At 42.7% G+C, this 20,893-nt stretch overlaps 1 protein-coding gene across 1 annotated transcript in view; it reads left to right on the top strand.

Moving 5' to 3' along the window:
* The window catches only part of LOC124006919 (protocadherin Fat 3-like), a 272,695-nt gene that overhangs the window by 42,234 nt on the left and 209,568 nt on the right, over window positions 1–20,893 (top strand). The window contains exon 18 of the mRNA XM_046317109.1: window positions 17,476–17,671. Within this exon, the coding sequence (XP_046173065.1) occupies window positions 17,476–17,671 (196 nt within the window). The remainder of the gene's footprint in view (window positions 1–17,475; window positions 17,672–20,893) is intronic.

The following is a 20,893-nucleotide window of genomic DNA, read 5'->3' as shown; positions in this document are numbered from 1 at the left end:
AGAGGAGTGATCAGACTCGCTTGGGGAGTTGTCACCAAGAGAAAACTTCTCCTGCCGTGCTCTCTCTTTTGATTCTGTGGAAGTCCTTTTGGAAATGTTTGAAGAGGCCCTCCTCCAACACGGTTCTATATTTGTACAGGTTGACAGAGGGCGTCTGAGGGTCCTCGTTTTCCAGTGTTCTGGTGTTCCGCCAATACCTTCTCTCTTAAAAAGAGGGGTAGTGTGCTCGTATAGCGCTGTGCCATGCCCAGGGAAGGTCTGTGTGAATGAATAGGTTGCTTACGTTCCCATTGTTGTTGCAGTCAGCAAAAAGTGTCTCTGGCTTGTCAATGAGGAGTTTCTACTTGTACTCTTTCCGTGCCTTGTCATTTTTCATATCCAAAGGGTACTGTACTGTGGTGACTACTGCACAGAGGGAAGCCATGGAGCAGGGGGTCAAAGAGTCCTCTGCATTTGGGTGGGGAGGGGGGTTCTGCTGCCATGTTTGGGCCCAGGGACTTCACACCTCTCACTTTACACTTAAGTGCTAAATAAGGTTGCTGCTGGGTCTGTTCTTTCCAAGCTTGGTAGCCTTTTAACTTAGCATTCAGTCTTTAAAAAGTTAAATATCTAGAGATTTATTGGCATGTTGTTTTCATTCAAGGCTTTCGAAGTAGCTTCAGACTGAACGTTTCTTACTCAGTTCCAGGTTGGATGGATATTTTCATGTTTCAGTTTGTGCTTCTTTTGCTTGTTGTTGGTTTGTCGGAAAGTGTGCTGGATAATCCTTGGGAGTAAAAATCCCAATTAGATAATTTTGTCCAAAATCAGGGTGTAGGTTTACACTTTGGATTGGTGTAAAGGTTATATTGTGAGGGGTATTATTCTGTATATGTCCTTGTAAAAAAAAATCCAAGTTTATGCAACTCGAAATCTATATATTTTTTGGAAAAACTTTAAAGATTCAGGAGCTCATCTGCTCAAGACCTTCTGTGGCTCTGTCTCTGAAGCTCTGTCTCTGTGACTCTGTCTCTGTCACTCTGTCTCTGAAGCTCTGTCTCTGTGACTCTGTCTCTGAAGCTCTGTCTCTGTGACTCTGTCTCTGAAGCTCTGTCTCTGAAGCTGTCTCTGTGACTCTGTCTCTGAAGCTCTGTCTCTGTGATTCTGTCTCTGTGGCTCTGTCTCTGAAGCTCTGTCTCTGTGACTCTGTCTCTGAAGCTCTGTCTCTGAAGCTCTGTCTCTGTGACTCTGTCTCTGAAGCTCTGTCTCTGTGACTCTGTCTCTGAAGCTCTGTCTCTGAAGCTGTCTCTGTGACTCTGTCTCTGAAGCTCTGTCTCTGTGATTCTGTGTCTGTGGCTCTGTCTCTGTGGCTCTGTCTCTGAAGCTCTGTCTCTGTGATTCTGTCTCTGTGGCTCTGTCTCTGAAGCTCTGTCTCTGAAGCTCTGTCTCTGTGACTCTGTCTCTGTGGCTCTGTCTCTGAAGCTCTGTCTCTGTGACTCTGTCTCTGTGGCTCTGTCTCTGTGGCTCTGTCTCTGAAGCTCTGTCTCTGTGACTCTGTCTCTGTGGCTCTGTCTCTGAAGCTCTGTCTCTGTGACTCTGTCTCTGTGGCTCTGTCTCTGAAGCTCTGTCTCTGTGACTCTGTCTCTGTGGCTCTGTCTCTGAAGCTCTGTCTCTGTGACTCTGTCTCTGTGACTCTGTCTCTGTGACTCTGTCTCTGTGGCTCTGTCTCTGTGACTCTGTCTCTGTGGCTCTGTCTCTGTGGCTCTGTCTCTGTGGCTCTGTCTCTGAAGCTCTGTGTTTGAAGCTCTGTGTCTGAAGCTCTGTGTCTGTGACTCTGTCTCTGTGACTCTGTCTCTGTGACTCTGTCTCTGTGACTCTGTCTCTGTGGCTCTGTCTCTGAAGCTCTGTCTCTGTGAAGCTCTGTCTCTGTGACTCTGTCTCTGTGGCTCTGTCTCTGTGGCTCTGTCTCTGTGGCTCTGTCTCTGTGACTCTGTCTCTGAAGCTCTGTGTCTGAAGCTCTGTGTCTGAAGCTGTGTCTGTGACTCTGTCTCTGTGACTCTGTCTCTGTGACTCTGTCTCTGTGGCTCTGTCTCTGTGACTCTGTCTCTGTGACTCTGTCTCTGTGGCTCTGTCTCTGTGACTCTGTCTCTGTGACTCTGTCTCTGTGGCTCTGTCTCTGAAGCTCTGTCTCTGTGGCTCTGTCTCTGAAGCTCTGTCTCTGTGACTCTGTCTCTGTGACTCTGTCTCTGTGGCTCTGTCTCTGTGGCTCTGTCTCTGTGGCTCTGTCTCTGTGACTCTGTCTCTGTGGCTCTGTCTCTGTGACTCTGTCTCTGCGGCTCTGTCTCTGTGGCTCTGTCTCTGTGGCTCTGTCTCTGAAGCTCTGTGTCTGAAGCTCTGTGTCTGAAGCTCTGTGTCTGTGACTCTGTCTCTATGACTCTGTCTCTGTGACTCTGTCTCTGTGACTCTGTCTCTGTGGCTCTGTCTCTGAAGCTCTGTCTCTGTGGCTCTGTCTCTGAAGCTCTGTCTCTGTGACTCTGTCTCTGTGGCTCTGTCTCTGTGGCTCTGTGGCTCTGTCTCTGTGGCTCTGTCTCTGTGACTCTGTCTCTGAAGCTCTGTGTCTGAAGCTCTGTGTCTGAAGCTGTGTCTGTGACTCTGTCTCTGTGACTCTGTCTCTGTGACTCTGTCTCTGTGGCTCTGTCTCTGTGGCTCTGTCTCTGTGACTCTGTCTCTGTGGCTCTGTCTCTGTGACTCTGTCTCTGTGACTCTGTCTCTGTGGCTCTGTCTCTGAAGCTCTGTCTCTGTGGCTCTGTCTCTGAAGCTCTGTCTCTGTGACTCTGTCTCTGTGACTCTGTCTCTGTGGCTCTGTCTCTGTGGCTCTGTCTCTGTGGCTCTGTCTCTGTGACTCTGTCTCTGTGGCTCTGTCTCTGTGACTCTGTCTCTGTGGCTCTGTCTCTGTGACTCTGTCTCTGTGACTCTGTCTCTGTGACTCTGTCTCTGAAGTTGTTGTATATAACTGACAGTAATACACAGTGGAACCATCATCATGTTGTATATAACTGACAGTAATACACAGTGGAACCAACATCATGTTGTATATCACTGACAGTAATACACAGTGGAACCATCATCATGTTGTATATAACTGACAGTAATACACAGTGGAACCATCATCATGTTGTATATAACTGACAGTAATACACAGTGGAACCATCATCATGTTGTTGTATATAACTGACAGTAATACACAGTGGAACCATCATCATGTTGTATATAACTGACAGTAATACATAGTGGAACCAACATCATGTTGTATATAACTGACAGTAATACACAGTGGAACCATCATCATGTTGTATATAACTGACAGTAATACACAGTGGAACCATCATCATGTTGTATATAACTGACAGTAATACACAGTGGAACCATCATCATGTTGTATATAACTGACAGTAATACACAGTGGAACCATCATCATGTTGTATATAACTGACAGTAATACACAGTGGAACCATCATCATGTTGTTGTATATAACTGACAGTAATACACAGTGGAACCATCATCATGTTGTTGTATATAACTGACAGTAATACACAGTGGAACCATCATCATGTTGTATATCACTGACAGTAATACACAGTGGAACCATCATCATGTTGTTGTATATAACTGACAGTAATACACAGTGGAACCATTATCATGTTGTTGTATATAACTGACAGTAATACACAGTGGAACCATCATCATGTTGTTGTATATAACTGACAGTAATACACAGTGGAACCATCATCATGTTGTATATAACTGACAGTAATACAGAGTGGAACCATCATCATGTTGTTGTATATAACTGACAGTAATACACAGTGGAACCATCATCATGTTGTTGTATATAACTGACAGTAATACACAGTGGAACCATCATCATGTTGTTGTATATAACTGACAGTAATACACAGTGGAACCATCATCATGTTGTATATAACTAACAGTAATACACAGTGGAACCATCATCATGTTGTATATAACTGACAGTAATACACAGTGGAACCATCATCATGTTGTTGTATATAACTGACAGTAATACACAGTGGAACCATCATCATGTTGTTGTATATAACTGGCAGTAATACACAGTGGAACCATCATCATGTTGTTGTATATAACTGACAGTAATACATAGTGGAACCATCATCATGTTGTTGTATATAACTGACAGTAATACATAGTGGAACCATCATCATGTTGTTGTATATAACTGACAGTAATACACAGTGGAACCATCATCATGTTGTTCTATATAACTGACAGTAATACATAGTGGAACCATCATCATGTTGTTGTATATAACTGACAGTAATACATAGTGGAACCATCATCATGTTGTTGTATATAACTGACAGTAATACACAGTGGAACCATCATCATGTTGTATATAACTGACAGTAATACACAGTGGAACCATCACCATGTTGTATATAACTGACAGTAATACACAGTGGAACCAACATCATGTTGTTGTATATAACTGACAGTAATACATAGTGGAACCATCATCATGTTGTATATAACTGACAGTAATACACAGTGGAACCATCATCATGTTGTATATAACTGACAGTAATACATAGTGGAACCATCATCATGTTGTTGTATATAACTGACAGTAATACATAGTGGAACCATCATCATGTTGTTGTATATAACTGACAGTAATACACAGTGGAACCATCATCATGTTGTATATAACTGACAGTAATACACAGTGGAACCATCATCATGTTGTTGTATATAACTGACAGTAAAACACAGTGGAACCATCATCATGTTGTTGTATATAACTGACAGTAATACACAGTGGAACCATCATCATGTTGTTGTATATAACTGACAGTAATACATAGTGGAACCATCATCATGTTGTATATAACTGACAGTAATACACAGTGGGACCATCATCATGTTGTTGTATATAACTGACAGTAATACACAGTGGAACCATCATCATGTTGTTGTATATAACTGACATTAATACACAGTGGAACTATCATCATGTTGTATATAACTGACAGTAATACACAGTGGAACCATCATCATGTTGTATATAACTGACAGTAATACACAGTGGAACCATCATCATGTTGTATATAACTGACAGTAATACACAGTGGAACCATCATCATGTTGTATATAACTGACAGTAATACACAGTGGAACCATCATCATGTTGTTGTATATAACTGACAGTAATACACAGTGGAACCATCATCATGTTGTTGTATATAACTGACAGTAATACACAGTGGAACCATCATCATGTTGTATATCACTGACAGTAATACACAGTGGAACCATCATCATGTTGTTGTATATAACTGACATTAATACACAGTGGAACCATCATCATGTAAGTCGCTCTGGATAAGAGCGTCTGCTAAATGACTTAAATGTAATGTAATGTATATAACTGACAGTAATACACAGTGGAACCATCATCATGTTGTATATAACTGACAGTAATACACAGTGGAACCATCATCATGTTGTTGTATATAACTGACAGTAATACACAGTGGAACCATCATCATGTTGTATATAACTGACAGTAATACACAGTGGAACCATCATCATGTTGTATATAACTGACAGTAATACACAGTGGAACCAACATCATGTTGTATATAACTGACAGTAATACACAGTGGAACCATTATCATGTTGTTGTATATAACTGACAGTAATACATAGTGGAACCATCATCATGTTGTATATAACTGACAGTAATACACAGTGGAACCATCATCATGTTGTTGAATATAACTGACAGTAATACACAGTGGAACCATCATCATGTTGTATATAACTGACAGTAATACACAGTGGAACCATCATCATGTTGTATATAACTGACAGTAATACACAGTGGAACCATCATCATGTTGTTGTATATAACTGACAGTAATACATAGTGGAACCATCATCATGTTGTATATAACTGACAGTAATACACAGTGGAACCATCATCATGTTGTATATAACTGACAGTAATACACAGTGGAACCATCATGTTGTTGTATATAACTGACAGTAATACACAGTGGAACCATCATCATGTTGTATATAACTGACAGTAATACACAGTGGAACCATCACCATGTTGTTGTATATAACTGACAGTAATACACAGTGGAACCATCATCATGTTGTTGTATATAACTGACAGTAATACATAGTGGAACCATCATCATGTTGTATATAACTGACAGTAATACACAGTGGAACCATCATCATGTTGTATATAACTGACAGTAATACACAGTGGAACCATCATGTTGTTGTATATAACTGACAGTAATACACAGTGGAACCATCATCATGTTGTATATAACTGACAGTAATACACAGTGGAACCATCACCATGTTGTTGTATATAACTGACAGTAATACCCAGATGAACCATCACCATGTTGTTGTATATAACTGACAGTAATACATAGTGGAACCATCATCATGTTGTTGTATATAACTGACAGTAATACACAGTGGAACCATCATCATGTTGTTGTATATAACTGACAGTAATACACAGAGGAACCATCATCATGGTGTATATAACTGACAGTAATACACAGTGGAACCATCATCATGTTGTATATAACTGACAGTAATACACAGTGGAACCAACATCATGTTGTTGTATATAACTGACAGTAATACACAGTGGAACCATCATCATGTTGTATATAACTGACAGTAATACATAGTGGAACCATCATCATGTTGTATATAACTGACAGTAATACACAGTGGAACCATCATCATGTTGTATATAACAGTGGAACCATCATCATGTTGTTGTATATAACTGACAGTAATACACAGTGGAACCATCATCATGTTGTATATAACAGTGGAACCATCATCATGTTGTATATAACAGTGGAACCGTCATCATGTTGTATATAACTGACAGTAATACACAGTGGAACCATCATCATGTTGTATATAACTGACAGTAATACACAGTGGAACCATCATCATGTTGTTGTATATAACTGACAGTAATACACAGTGGAACCATCATCATGTTGTTGTATATAACTGACAGTAATACACAGTGGAACCATCATCATGTTGTATATAACTGACAGTAATACACAGTGGAACCATCATCATGTTGTTGTATATAACTGACAGTAATACACAGTGGAACCATCATCATGTTGTTGTATATAACTGACAGTAATACCCAGTGGAACCATCATCATGTTGTATATAACTGACAGTAATACACAGTGGAACCATCATCATGTTGTTGTATATAACTGACAGTAATACACAGTGGAACCATCATCATGTTGTTGTATATAACTGACAGTAATACACAGTGGAACCATCATCATGTTGTTGTATATAACTGACAGTAATACACAGTGGAACCATCATCATGTTGTTGTATATAACTGACAGTAATACACAGTGGAACCATCATCATGTTGTATATAACTGACAGTAATACACAGTGGAACCATTATCATGTTGTATATAACTGACAGTAATACATAGTGGAACCATTATCATGTTGTATATAACTGACAGTAATACACAGTGGAACCATCATCATGTTGTTGTATATAACTGACAGTAATACACAGTGGAACCATTATCATGTTGTATATAACTGACAGTAATACACAGTGGAACCATCATCATGTTGTATATAACTGACAGTAATACACAGTGGAACCATCATCATGTTGTTGTATATAACTGACAGTAATACACAGTGGAACCATCATCATGTTGTTGTATATAACTGACAGTAATACACAGTGGAACCATCATCATGTTGTATATAACTGACAGTAATACACAGTGGAACCATTATCATGTTGTATATAACTGACAGTAATACATAGTGGAACCATCATCTTGTTGTATATAACTGACAGTAATACACAGTGGAACCATCATCATGTTGTATATAACTGACAGTAATACACAGTGGAACCATCATCATGTTGTATATAACTGACAGTAATACACAGTGGAACCAACATCATGTTGTATATCACTGACAGTAATACACAGTGGAACCATCATCATGTTGTTGTATATAACTGACAGTAATACACAGTGGAACCATTATCATGTTGTATATAACTGACAGTAATACATAGTGGAACCATCATCTTGTTGTATATAACTGACAGTAATACACAGTGGAACCATCATCATGTTGTATATAACTGACAGTAATACACAGTGGAACCATCATCATGTTGTTGTATATAACTGACAGTAATACACAGTGGAACCAACATCATGTTGTTGTATATAACTGACAGTAATACACAGTGGAACCATCATCATGTTGTATATAACTGACAGTAATACATAGTGGAACCATCATCATGTTGTATATAACTGACAGTAATACACAGTGGAACCATCATCATGTTGTATATAACAGTGGAACCATCATCATGTTGTTGTATATAACTGACAGTAATACACAGTGGAACCATCATCATGTTGTATATAACAGTGGAACCATCATCATGTTGTATATAACAGTGGAACCGTCATCATGTTGTATATAACTGACAGTAATACACAGTGGAACCATCATCATGTTGTATATAACTGACAGTAATACACAGTGGAACCATCATCATGTTGTTGTATATAACTGACAGTAATACACAGTGGAACCATCATCATGTTGTTGTATATAACTGACAGTAATACACAGTGGAACCATCATCATGTTGTATATAACTGACAGTAATACACAGTGGAACCATCATCATGTTGTTGTATATAACTGACAGTAATACACAGTGGAACCATCATCATGTTGTTGTATATAACTGACAGTAATACCCAGTGGAACCATCATCATGTTGTATATAACTGACAGTAATACACAGTGGAACCATCATCATGTTGTTGTATATAACTGACAGTAATACACAGTGGAACCATCATCATGTTGTTGTATATAACTGACAGTAATACACAGTGGAACCATCATCATGTTGTTGTATATAACTGACAGTAATACACAGTGGAACCATCATCATGTTGTTGTATATAACTGACAGTAATACACAGTGGAACCATCATCATGTTGTATATAACTGACAGTAATACACAGTGGAACCATTATCATGTTGTATATAACTGACAGTAATACATAGTGGAACCATTATCATGTTGTATATAACTGACAGTAATACACAGTGGAACCATCATCATGTTGTTGTATATAACTGACAGTAATACACAGTGGAACCATTATCATGTTGTATATAACTGACAGTAATACACAGTGGAACCATCATCATGTTGTATATAACTGACAGTAATACACAGTGGAACCATCATCATGTTGTTGTATATAACTGACAGTAATACACAGTGGAACCATCATCATGTTGTTGTATATAACTGACAGTAATACACAGTGGAACCATCATCATGTTGTATATAACTGACAGTAATACACAGTGGAACCATTATCATGTTGTATATAACTGACAGTAATACATAGTGGAACCATCATCTTGTTGTATATAACTGACAGTAATACACAGTGGAACCATCATCATGTTGTATATAACTGACAGTAATACACAGTGGAACCATCATCATGTTGTATATAACTGACAGTAATACACAGTGGAACCAACATCATGTTGTATATCACTGACAGTAATACACAGTGGAACCATCATCATGTTGTTGTATATAACTGACAGTAATACACAGTGGAACCATTATCATGTTGTATATAACTGACAGTAATACATAGTGGAACCATCATCTTGTTGTATATAACTGACAGTAATACACAGTGGAACCATCATCATGTTGTATATAACTGACAGTAATACACAGTGGAACCATCATCATGTTGTTGTATATAACTGACAGTAATACACAGTGGAACCATCATCATGTTGTTGTATATAACTGACGTGCGTGCATATCAGCTAGAAAGATGTGTCGGCATCGAGTAATTGTCTCTGGCCCCCTCCCAGTTAGGGGGAGTGATGAGCTCTACAGCAGAGTCTCACAACTCAATCGCTGGTTGAAAACTGTTTTCTGCCCCTCCCAAAAGATAGAATTTGTAGATAATTGGCTCTCTTTCTGGGACTCGCCCACAAACAGGACCAAGCCTGACCTGCTGAGGAGTGACGGACTCCATCCTAGCTGGAGGGGTGCTCTCATCTTATCTGCCAACATAGACAGGGCTCTAACTCCTCTAGCTCCACAATGAAATAGGGTGCAGGCCAGGCAGCAGGCTATTAGCCAGCCTGCCAGCATAGTGGAGTCTGCCACTAGCATAGTTAGTGTAGTCAGCTCAGCTATCACCATTGAGACCGTGTCTGTGCCTCGACCTGGGTTGGGCAAAACTAAACATGGCGGTGTTCGCCTTAGCAATCTCACTAGGATAAAGACCACCTCCATTCCTGTCATTACTGAAAGAGATCATGATACCTCACATCTCAAAATAGGGCTACTTAATGTTAGATCCCTTACTTCAAAGGCAATTATAGTCAATGAACTAATCATTGATCATAATCTTGATGTGATTGGCCTGACTGAAACATGGCTTAAGCCTGATGAATTTACTGTGTTAAATGAGGCCTCACCTCCTGGCTACACTAGTGACCATATCCCCCGTGCATCCCGCAAAGGCGGAGGTGTTGCTAACATTTACGATAGCAAATTTCAATTTACAAAAAAAAAAAAATGACGTTTTCGTCTTTTGAGCTTCTAGTCATGAAATCTATGCAGCCTACTCAATCACTTTTTATAGCTACTGTTTACAGGCCTCCTGGGCCATATACAGCGTTTCTCACTGAGTTCCCTGAATTCCTATCAGACCTTGTAGTCATTGCAGATAATATTCTAATCTTTGGTGACTTTAATATTCACATGGAAAAGTCCACAGACCCACTCCAAAAGGCTTTTGGAGCCATCATCGACTCAGTGGGTTTTGTCCAACATGTCTCTGGACCCACTCACTCTCACAGTCATACGCTGGACCTAGTTTTGTCCCATGGAATAAATGTTGTGGATCTTAATGTTTTTCCTCATAATCCTGGACTATCAGACCACCATTTTATTACGTTTGCAATTGCAACAAATAATCTGCTCAGACCCCAACCAAGGAACATCAAAAGTCGTGCTATAAATTCACAGACAACACAAAGATTCCTTGATGCCCTTCCAGACTCCCTCTGCCTACCCAAGGACGCCAGAGGACAAAAATCCGTTAACCACCTAACTGAGGATCTCAATTTAACCTTGCGCAATACCCTAGATGCAGTTGCACCCCTAAAAACTAAAAAAATGTCTCATAAGAAACTAGCTCCATGGTACACAGAAAATACCCGAGCTCTGAAGCAAGCTTCCAGAAAATTGGAACGGAAATGGCGCCACACCAAACTGGAAGTCTTCCGACTAGCTTGGAAGGATGGTACCGTGCAGTACCGAAGAGCCCTTACTGCTGCTCGATCGTCCTATTTTTCTAACTTAATTGAGGAAAATAAGAACAATCCGAAATTCCTTTTTGATACTGTGGCAAAGCTAACTAAAAGCAGCATTCCCCAAGAGAGGATGACTTGCACTTTAGCAGTGATAAATTCATGAACTTCTTTGAGGAAAAGATTATGATTATTAGAAAGCAAATTACGGACTCCTCTTTAAACCTGCGTATTCCTCCAAACCTCAGTTGTCCTGAGTCTGCACAACTCTGCCAGGACCTAGGATCAAGAGAGACGCTCAAGTGTTTTAGTACTATATCTCTTGACACAATGATGAAAATAATCATGGCCTCTAAACCTTCAAGCTGTATACTGGACCCTATTCCAACTAAACTACTGAAAGAGCTGCTTCCTGTGCTTGGCCCTCCTATGTTGAACATAATAAACGGCTCTCTATCCACTGGATGTGTACCAAACTCACTAAAAGTGGCAGTAATAAAGCCTCTCTTGAAAAAGCCAAACCTTGACCCAGAAAATATAAAAAACTATCGGCCTATATCGAATCTTCCATTCCTCTCAAAGATTTTAGAGAAGGCTGTTGCGCAGCAACTCACTGCCTTCCTGAAGACAAACAATGTATACGAAATGCTTCAGTCTGGTTTTAGACCCCATCATAGCACTGAGACGGCACTTGTGAAGGTGGTAAATGACATTTTGATGGCATCGGACCGAGGCTCTGCATCTGTCCTCGTGCTCCTAGACCTTAGTGCTGCTTTTGATACCATCGATCACCACATTCTTTTGGAGAGATTGGAAACCCAAATTGGTCTACACGGACATGTTCTGGCCTGGTTTAGGTCTTATCTGTCGGAAAGATATCAGTTTGTCTCTGTGAATGGTTTGTCCTCTGACAAATCAACTGTACATTTCGGTGTTCCTCAAGGTTCTGTTTTAGGACCACTATTGTTTTCACTATATATTTTACCTCTTGGGGATGTTATTCGAAAACATAATGTAAACTTTCACTGCTATGCGGATGACACACAGCTGTACATTTCAATGAAACATGGTGAAGCACCAAAATTGCCCTCGCTAGAAGCATGTGTTTCAGACATAAGGAAGTGGATGGCTGCAAACTTTCTACTATTAAACTCGGACAAAACAGAGATGCTTGTTCTAGGTCCCAAGAAACAAAGAGATCTTCTGTTGAATCTGACAATTAATCTTAATGGTTGTACAGTCGTCTCAAATAAAACTGTGAAGGACCTCGGCGTTACTCTGGACCCTGATCTCTCTTTTGAAGAACATATCAAGACCATTTCGAGGACAGCTTTTTTCCATCTACGTAACATTGCAAAAATCAGAAACTTTCTGTCCAAAAATGATGCAGAAAAATTAATCCATGCTTTTGTCACTTCTAGGTTAGACTACTGCAATGCTCTATTTTCCGGCTACCCGGATAAAGCACTAAATAAACTTCAGTTAGTGCTAAATACGGCTGCTAGAATCCTGACTAGAACCAAAAAATTTGATCATATTACTCCAGTGCTAGCCTCTCTACACTGGCTTCCTGTCAAAGCAAGGGCTGATTTCAAGGTTTTACTGCTAACCTACAAAGCATTACATGGGCTTGCTCCTACCTACCTCTCTGATTTGGTCCTGCCGTACATACCTATACGTACGCTACGGTCACAAGACGCAGGCCTCCTAATTGTCCCTAGAATTTCTAAGCAAACAGCTGGAGGCAGGGCTTTCTCCTATAGAGCTCCATTTTTATGGAACGGTCTGCCTACCCATGTCAGAGACGCAAACTCGGTCTCAACCTTTAAGTCTTTACTGAAGACTCATCTCTTCAGTGGGTCATATGATTGAGTGTAGTCTGGCCCAGGAGTGGGAAGGTGAACGGAAAGGCTCTGGAGCAACGAACCGCCCTTGCTGTCTCTGCCTGGCCGGTTCCCCTTTTTCCACTGGGATTCTCTGCCTCTAACCCTGTTACGGGGCTGAGTCACTGGCTTGCTGGGGCTCTCTCGTGCCGTCCCTGGGGGGATGCGTCACCTGGGTGGGTTGATTCACTGTTGTGGTCGGCCTGTCTGGGTTCCCCCCACCCCTTGGGTTGTACCGTGTCGGAGATCTTTGTGGGCTATACTCGGCCTTGTCTCAGGATGGTAAGTTGGTGGTTGAAGATTTCCCTCTAGTGGTGTGGGGGCTGTGCTTTGGCAAAGTGGGTGGGGTTATATCCTTCCTGTTTGGCCCTGTCCGGGGTGTCCTCGGATGGGGCCACAGTGTCTCCTGACCCCTCCTGTCTCAGCCTCCAGTATTTATGCTGCAGTAGTTTATGTGTCGGGGGGCTAGGGTCAGTTTGTTTATCTGGAGTACTTCTCCTGTCCTATTCGGTGTCCTGTGTAAATCTAAGTGTGCGTTCTCTAATTCTCTCCTTCTCTCTTTCTTTCTCTCTCTCGGAGGACCTGAGCCCTAGAACCATGCCCCAGGACTACCTGACATGATGACTCCTTGCTGTCCCCAGTCCACCTGGCCATGCTGCTGCTCCAGTTTCAACTGGCCTGGGCCCTAGGACCATGTCCCAGGACTACCTGACATGAGGACTCCTTGCTGTCCCCAGTCCACCTGGCCATGCTCCTGCTCCAGTTTCAACTGTTCTGCCTTACTATTATTCAACCATGCTGGTCATTTATGAACATTTGAACATCTTGGCCACGTTCTGTTATAATCTCCACCTGGCACAGCCAGAAGAGGACTGCCACCCCACATATGCTCTCTCTAATTCTCTCTTTCTTTCTCTCTCTCGGAGGACCTGAGCCCTAGGACCGTGCCCCAGGACTACCTGACATGATGGCTCCTTGCTGTCCCCAGTCCATCTGACTGTGCTGCTGCTCCAGTTTCAACTGTTCTGCCTTATTATTATTTGACCATGCTGGTCATTTATGAACATTTGAACATCTTGGTCATGTTCTGTTATAATCTCTACCCGGCACAGCCAGAAGAGGACTGGCCACCCCACATAGCCCGGTTCCTCTCTAGGTTTCTTCCTAGGTTTTGGCCTTTCTAGGGAGTTTTTCCTAGCCACCGTGCTTTTACACCTGCATTGTTTGCTGTTTGGGGTTTTAGGCTGGGTTTCTGTACAGCACTTTGAGATATCAGCTGATGTACGAAGGGCTATATAAATAAATTTGATTTGATTTGATTTGAACTGACAGTAATACACAGTGGAACCATCATCATGTTGTTGTATATAACTGACAGTAATACACAGTGGAACCATCATCATGTTGTTGTATATAACTGACAGTAATACATAGTGGAACCATCATCATGTTGTATATAACTGACAGTAATACACAGTGGAACCATCATCATGTTGTATATAACTGAGAGTAATACACAGTGGAACCATCATCATGTTGTTGTATATAACTGACAGTAATACATAGTGGAACCATCATCATGTTGTATATAACTGACAGTAATACACAGTGGAACCATCATCATGTTGTATATAACTGACAGTAATACACAGTGGAACCATCACCATGTTGTATATAACTGACAGTAATACACAGTGGAACCATCATCATGTTGTATATAACTGACAGTAATACACAGTGGAACCATCACCATGTTGTATATAACTGACAGTAATACACAGTGGAACCATCATCATGTTGTATATAACTGACAGTAATACACAGTGGAACCATCACCATGTTGTATATAACTGACAGTAATACACAGTGGAACCATCATCATGTTGTTGTATATAACTGACAGTAATACACAGTGGAACCATCATCATGTTGTTGTATATAACTGACAGTAATACATAGTGTCTCCCTTTTTCTTCAGCCAATTAGATTGTTGCTGAGGTGAGTGTTTGGTCCCATTGGCCCATTGTACATGTTTAACTATTGTATTCCCTCATTTGAAGGAGTGTCTGCTGGTCTGATTCATGACCTTTTTCTGGAAAATCACGACTTTGGTTTTCTGAAAGTTGATGTTCATTGTCCAGTTGATGCTGTATTCCTAAATACTGTTAAGTTCCTGTTGACCTTGATCTGTTGGTGACCGTAGGACAAGGTTATCTGGGTAGAGATCTGTCCAGGGGCTGCAGATCGGTCTCTCTCTCTCTCTCTCTCTCTCTCTCTCTCTCTCTCTCTCTCTCTCTCTCTCTCTCTCTCTCTCTCTCTCTCTCTCTCTCTCTCTCTCTCTCTCTCTCTCTCTCTTCTCTCCTCACCTGTCCTCTCTCCCTCTTCTCTCCTCACCTGTCCTCTCTCTCTCCTCTCCTCACCTGTCCTCTCTCTCTCTCTCTCTCTCTCTCTCTCTCTCTCTCTCTCTCTCTCTCCTCACCTGTCCTCTCTCTTCTCTCTTTACCTGTCCTCTTTCTCTTCTCCTCACCTGTCCTCTCTCTCTCTCTTTACCTGTCCTCTTTCTCTTCTCCTCACCTGTCCTCTCTCTTCTCTCCTCACCTGTCCTCTCTCTCCTCTCTTTACCTGTCCTCTTTCTCTTCTCCTCACCTGTCCTCTTTCTCCTCTCCTCGCCTGTCCTTTGTCTCGCTCTCTCTTCTCTCCTCACCTGTCCGCTCTCTCCTCTCATCACCTGTCCTCTCTCTCTCTCATCACCTGTCCTCTCTCTCTCCTCTCCTCACCTGTCCTCTCTCTCTCCTCTCCTCACCTGTCCCCCCTCTCTCTCTTCTCTCCCCACCTGTCCTCTCTCTCTCTCTCTCTCTCTCTCTCTCGCTCTCTCCTCTCCTAACCTGTCCTCTCTCTCTCCTCTCCTCACCTGTCCCCTCTCTCTCTCTCTCTCTCTCTCTCTCTCTCTCTCTCTCTCTCTCTCTCTCTCTCTCTCTCTCTCTCTCTCTCTCTCTCTCTCTCTCTCTCCTCTCTCTCTCTCTCTCTCTCTCTGTCCCTCTCTCTCTCTTCTCTCCCCACCTGTCCTCTCTCTCTCTCTCTCTCTCTCTCTCTCTCTCTCTCTCTCTCTCTCTCTCTCTCTCTCTCTCTCTCTCTCTCTCTCTCTCTCTCTCTCTCTCTCTCTCTCTCTTTACCTGTCCTCTTTCTCTTCTCCTCACCTGTCCTCTTCTCTCTTCTCCTCACCTGTCCTCTCTCTCTCTTCTCTCCTCACCTGTCCCCCTCTCTCTCTCTCTCTCTCTCTCTCTCTCTCTCTCTCTCTCTCTCTCTCTCTCTCTCTCTCTCTCTCTCTCTCTCTCTCTCTCTCTCTCTCTCTCTCTCTCTCACTCTGTTCCCTCTCTCTCTCTTCTCTCCCCACCTGTCCTCTCTCTCCTCTCCTCACCTGTCCTCTCTCTCTCTCCTCTCCTCACCTGTCCCCTCTCTCTCTCTCTCTCTCTCTCTCTCTCTCTCTCTCTCTCTCTCTCTCTCTCTCTCTCCTCACCTGTTCTCCTCTCCTCTCTCTCTCTTTCTCCCCCACCTGTCCTCTCTCTCCTCTCCTCACCTGTCCTCTCTCTCTCTCCTCTCCTCACCTGTCCTCTCTCTCCTCTCCTCACCTGTCCCCTCTCTCTCTCTTCTCTCCCCACCTGTCCTCTCTCTCTCTCTCTCTCTCTCTCTCTCTCTCTCTCTCTCTCTCTCTCTCTCTCTCTCTCTCTCTCTCTCTCTCTCTCTCTCTCTCTCTCCTCTCCTCACCTGTTCCCTCTCTCTCTCTTTTCTCCCCCACCTGTCCTCTCTCTCCTCTCCTCACCTGTCCTCTCTCTCTCTCCTCTCCTCACCTGTCCCCTCTCTCTCTCTCTCTCTCCTCTCCTCACCTGTCCCCTCTCTCTCTCTCTCTCTCTCTCTCTCTCTCTCTCTCTCTCTCTCTCTCTCTCTCTCTCACCTGTTCCCTCTCTCTCTCTTTTCTCCCCACCTGTCCTCTCTCTCCTCTCCCTCACCTGTCCTCTCTCTCTCTCCTCTCCTCACCTGTCCTCTCCTCTCCTCACCTGTCCCCTCTCTCTCTCTTCTCTCCTCACCTGTCCTCTCTTTCTCTCCTTCTCTCCAGGTGGTGGATGTGGATGAGAACCTGTTCTCTCCATACTTCTCTGAGTTTGCTGTGCGGGGCAGTGTGAAGGAGAACAGCAGAGTAGGGACCAGTGTCCTGGTGGTCAGTGCTAGAGACGAGGGGGGAGACAGGGTCGTCAGGTACTCTGTCGGAGGAGGCAGTGGGATCGGCAGCTTCTCCATCGATGAGGAAACAGGTATGCACCATGATGAATTCCTGTAAAGGTGTCAGCATGCTTCAGTTGAACTGAAACCCTGCATTATCAGCATATTCTACAGAAATATACCTGTCACAGGTGTTCTTACCTTCAACAGTGTTATGTTGTGATCAAGCCATCAATGTTTTGTGGTTATCGGCTCTGTAAAAATGTTAGCTAACAGGTTAGCAATTAGCATGTTTGACATTTCAGTGGAAATACTACTTTCATCTTTTTTGATGAGCAGATTAGCTAAAACAATACATCCCGTATTATCGGCCACATTACTATTTTATTGTAATTAAACTATTTTGTTCAATTTCAAAATTTTCATTTTGTTAAAAGGTTCCTAGATTGCATACCCGAGCTGACAAGGTAAAAATCTGTCGTTTTGCCGCTGAACAAGGTAGTTAACCCACTGTTCCTAGGCCAGTTAACCCACTGTTCCTAAGCCAGTTAACCCACTGTTCCTAGACCAGTTAACCCACTGTTCCTAGACCAGTTAACCCACTGTTCCTAGACCATTTAACCCACTGTTCCTAGACCATTTAACCCACTGTTCCTAGACCATTTAACCCACTGTTCCTAGACCATTTAACCCACCGTTCCTAGACCAGTTAACCCAATGTTCCTAGACCAGTTAACCCACTGTTCCTAGACCAGTTAACCCACTATTCCTAGACCAGTTAACCCACTGTTCCTAGACCAGTTAACCCACTGTTCCTAGACCAGTTAACCCACTGTTCCTAGACCATTTAACCCACTGTTCCTAGACCAGTTAACCCACTGTTCCTAGACCAGTTAACCCACTGTTCCTAGACCAGTTAACCCACTATTCCTAGACCAGTTAACCCACCGTTCCTAGACCAGTTAACCCACTGTTCCTAGACCAGTTAACCCACTGTTCCTAGACCAGTTAACCCACTGTTCCTAGACCAGTTAACCCACTGTTCCTAGACCAGTTAATCCAATTAACGTTCCTAGACCAGTTAACCCACTGTTCCTAGATCAGTTAACCCACTGTTCCTAGACCAGTTAACCCACTGTTCCTAGACCAGTTAACCCACTGTTCCTAGACCATTTAACCCACTGTTCCTAGACCAGTTAACCCACTGTTCCTGGACCAGTTAACCCACTGTTCCTAGACCAGTTAACCCACTATTCCTAGACCAGTTAACCCACCGTTCCTAGACCAGTTAACCCACTGTTCCTAGACCAGTTAACCCACTGTTCCTAGACCAGTTAACCCACTGTTCCTAGACCAGTTAATCCACCGTTCCTAGACCAGTTAACCCACTGTTCCTAGACCAGTTAACCCACTGTTCCTAGACCAGTTAACCCACTGTTCCTAGACCAGTTAACCCACTGTTCCTAGACCAGTTAACCCACTGTTCCTAGACCAGTTAATCCACCGTTCCTAGGCTGTCGTTGTAAATAAGAATTTGTTCTTAATTAACTTGCCTAGTTAAAATAAAGGTAAACATTAAAAAATACAATAAAAAAAGAGGCACTCGTGTCTGGAATATTTACTACATAGTTGGCTAGTCGCCTTCCGGTTAAAATAAATGAATCTTGCATGTCAACTTTTCATTGCGTAGCCCGGTGCTCCCACCTGTGAACTCTTAAAAATGGTTCTTCAACAACATCTTTTTTCAGTGTTGCAGCTAAATAAGGTCTCATAATTTGTTTTATAGATGAATCTTTGTTTTGAGAAACAGTTTAATAATAAAATATAAATGAATTTGAATAATTTACGTCAAATAAATCTTTAATTCCAGTGACATAAAAAAATGAAAACACTGTTCGGAGTTTGTGTGGCAGAGAAAAGTAAAGGAAGTAATACACAGATGGGTTGAATAAATAAATACATCATATTTTAGACATAAATAATTGCATATGAAAACAAACAATTCAATCTCGACTTCCATCTCGATAAAATACAGCACCCCGTCACCTCTGGATCCCCCTGCAGTGAAACCAGTGCTGACAGAAGTCACTGCAGTGGAACCAGTGCTGACAGAAATCACTGCAGTGGAACCAGTGCTGACAGAAATCACTGCACACCTCTGTAGTTGAACCATTGCTGACAGAAATCACTGCAGTGGAACCAGTGCTGACAGAAATCACTGCACACCCCTGCAGTTGAACTATTGCTGACAGAAATCACTGCACACCTCTGTAGTTGAACCATTGCTGACAGAAATCATTGCACACCTCTGTAGTTGAACCATTGCTGACAGAAATCACTGCACACCCCTGCAGTGGAACCAGTGCTGACAGAAATCACTGCACACCCCTGCAGTGGAACCAGTGCTGACAGAAATCACTGCACACCTCTGCAGTTGAACCAGTGCTGACAGAAGTCACTGCAGTGGAACCAGTGCTGACAGAAATCACTGCAGTGGAACCAGTGCTGACAGAAATCCCTGCAGTGGAACCAGTGCTGACAGAAATCACTGCACACCCCTGTAGTGGAACCAGTGCTGACAGAAATCACTGCACACCCCTGTAGTGGAACCAGTGCTGACAGAAATCACTGCACACCTCTGTAGTGGAACCAGTGCTGACAGAAATCACTGCATGGGAACCAGTGCTGACAGAAGTCACTGCACACCCCTGCAGTGGAACCAGTGCTGACAGAAATTACTGCACACCTCTGCAGTTTAACCAGTGCTGACAGAAGTCACTGCAGTAAAACCAGTGCTGACAGAAATCACTGCACACCCCTGCAGTGGAACCAGTGCTGACAGAAATTACTGCACACCCCTGCAGTGGAACCAGTGCTGACAGAAATCACTGCACACCTCTGCAGTGGAACCAGTGCTGACAGAAATCACTGCACACCCCTGCAGTGGAACCAGTGCTGACATAAATCACTGCACACCCCTGCAGTGGAACCAGTGCTGACATAAATCACTGCACACCCCTGCAGTGGAACCAGTGCTGACAGAAATCACTGCACACCCCTGCAGTGGAACCAGTGCTGACAGAAATCACTGCACACCTCTGCAGTTGAACCAGTGCTGACAGAAGTCACTGCAGTAAAGCCAGTGCTGACAGAAATCACTGCACACCTCTGCAGTGGAACCAGTGCTGACAGAAATCACTGCACACCCCTGCAGTGGAACCAGTGCTGACAGAAATCACTGCACACCCCTGCAGTGGAACCAGTGCTGACAGAAATCACTGCACACCTCTGCAGTGGAACCAGTGCTGACAGAA

This window comes from Oncorhynchus gorbuscha, linkage group LG20 (genome assembly GCF_021184085.1).
Source record: "Oncorhynchus gorbuscha isolate QuinsamMale2020 ecotype Even-year linkage group LG20, OgorEven_v1.0, whole genome shotgun sequence".
NCBI classification, from domain to species: domain Eukaryota; kingdom Metazoa; phylum Chordata; class Actinopteri; order Salmoniformes; family Salmonidae; genus Oncorhynchus; species Oncorhynchus gorbuscha.
The sequence above is the reverse complement of the archived record's forward strand: the minus strand, read 5'-3'. Positions and strand labels throughout refer to the sequence as shown.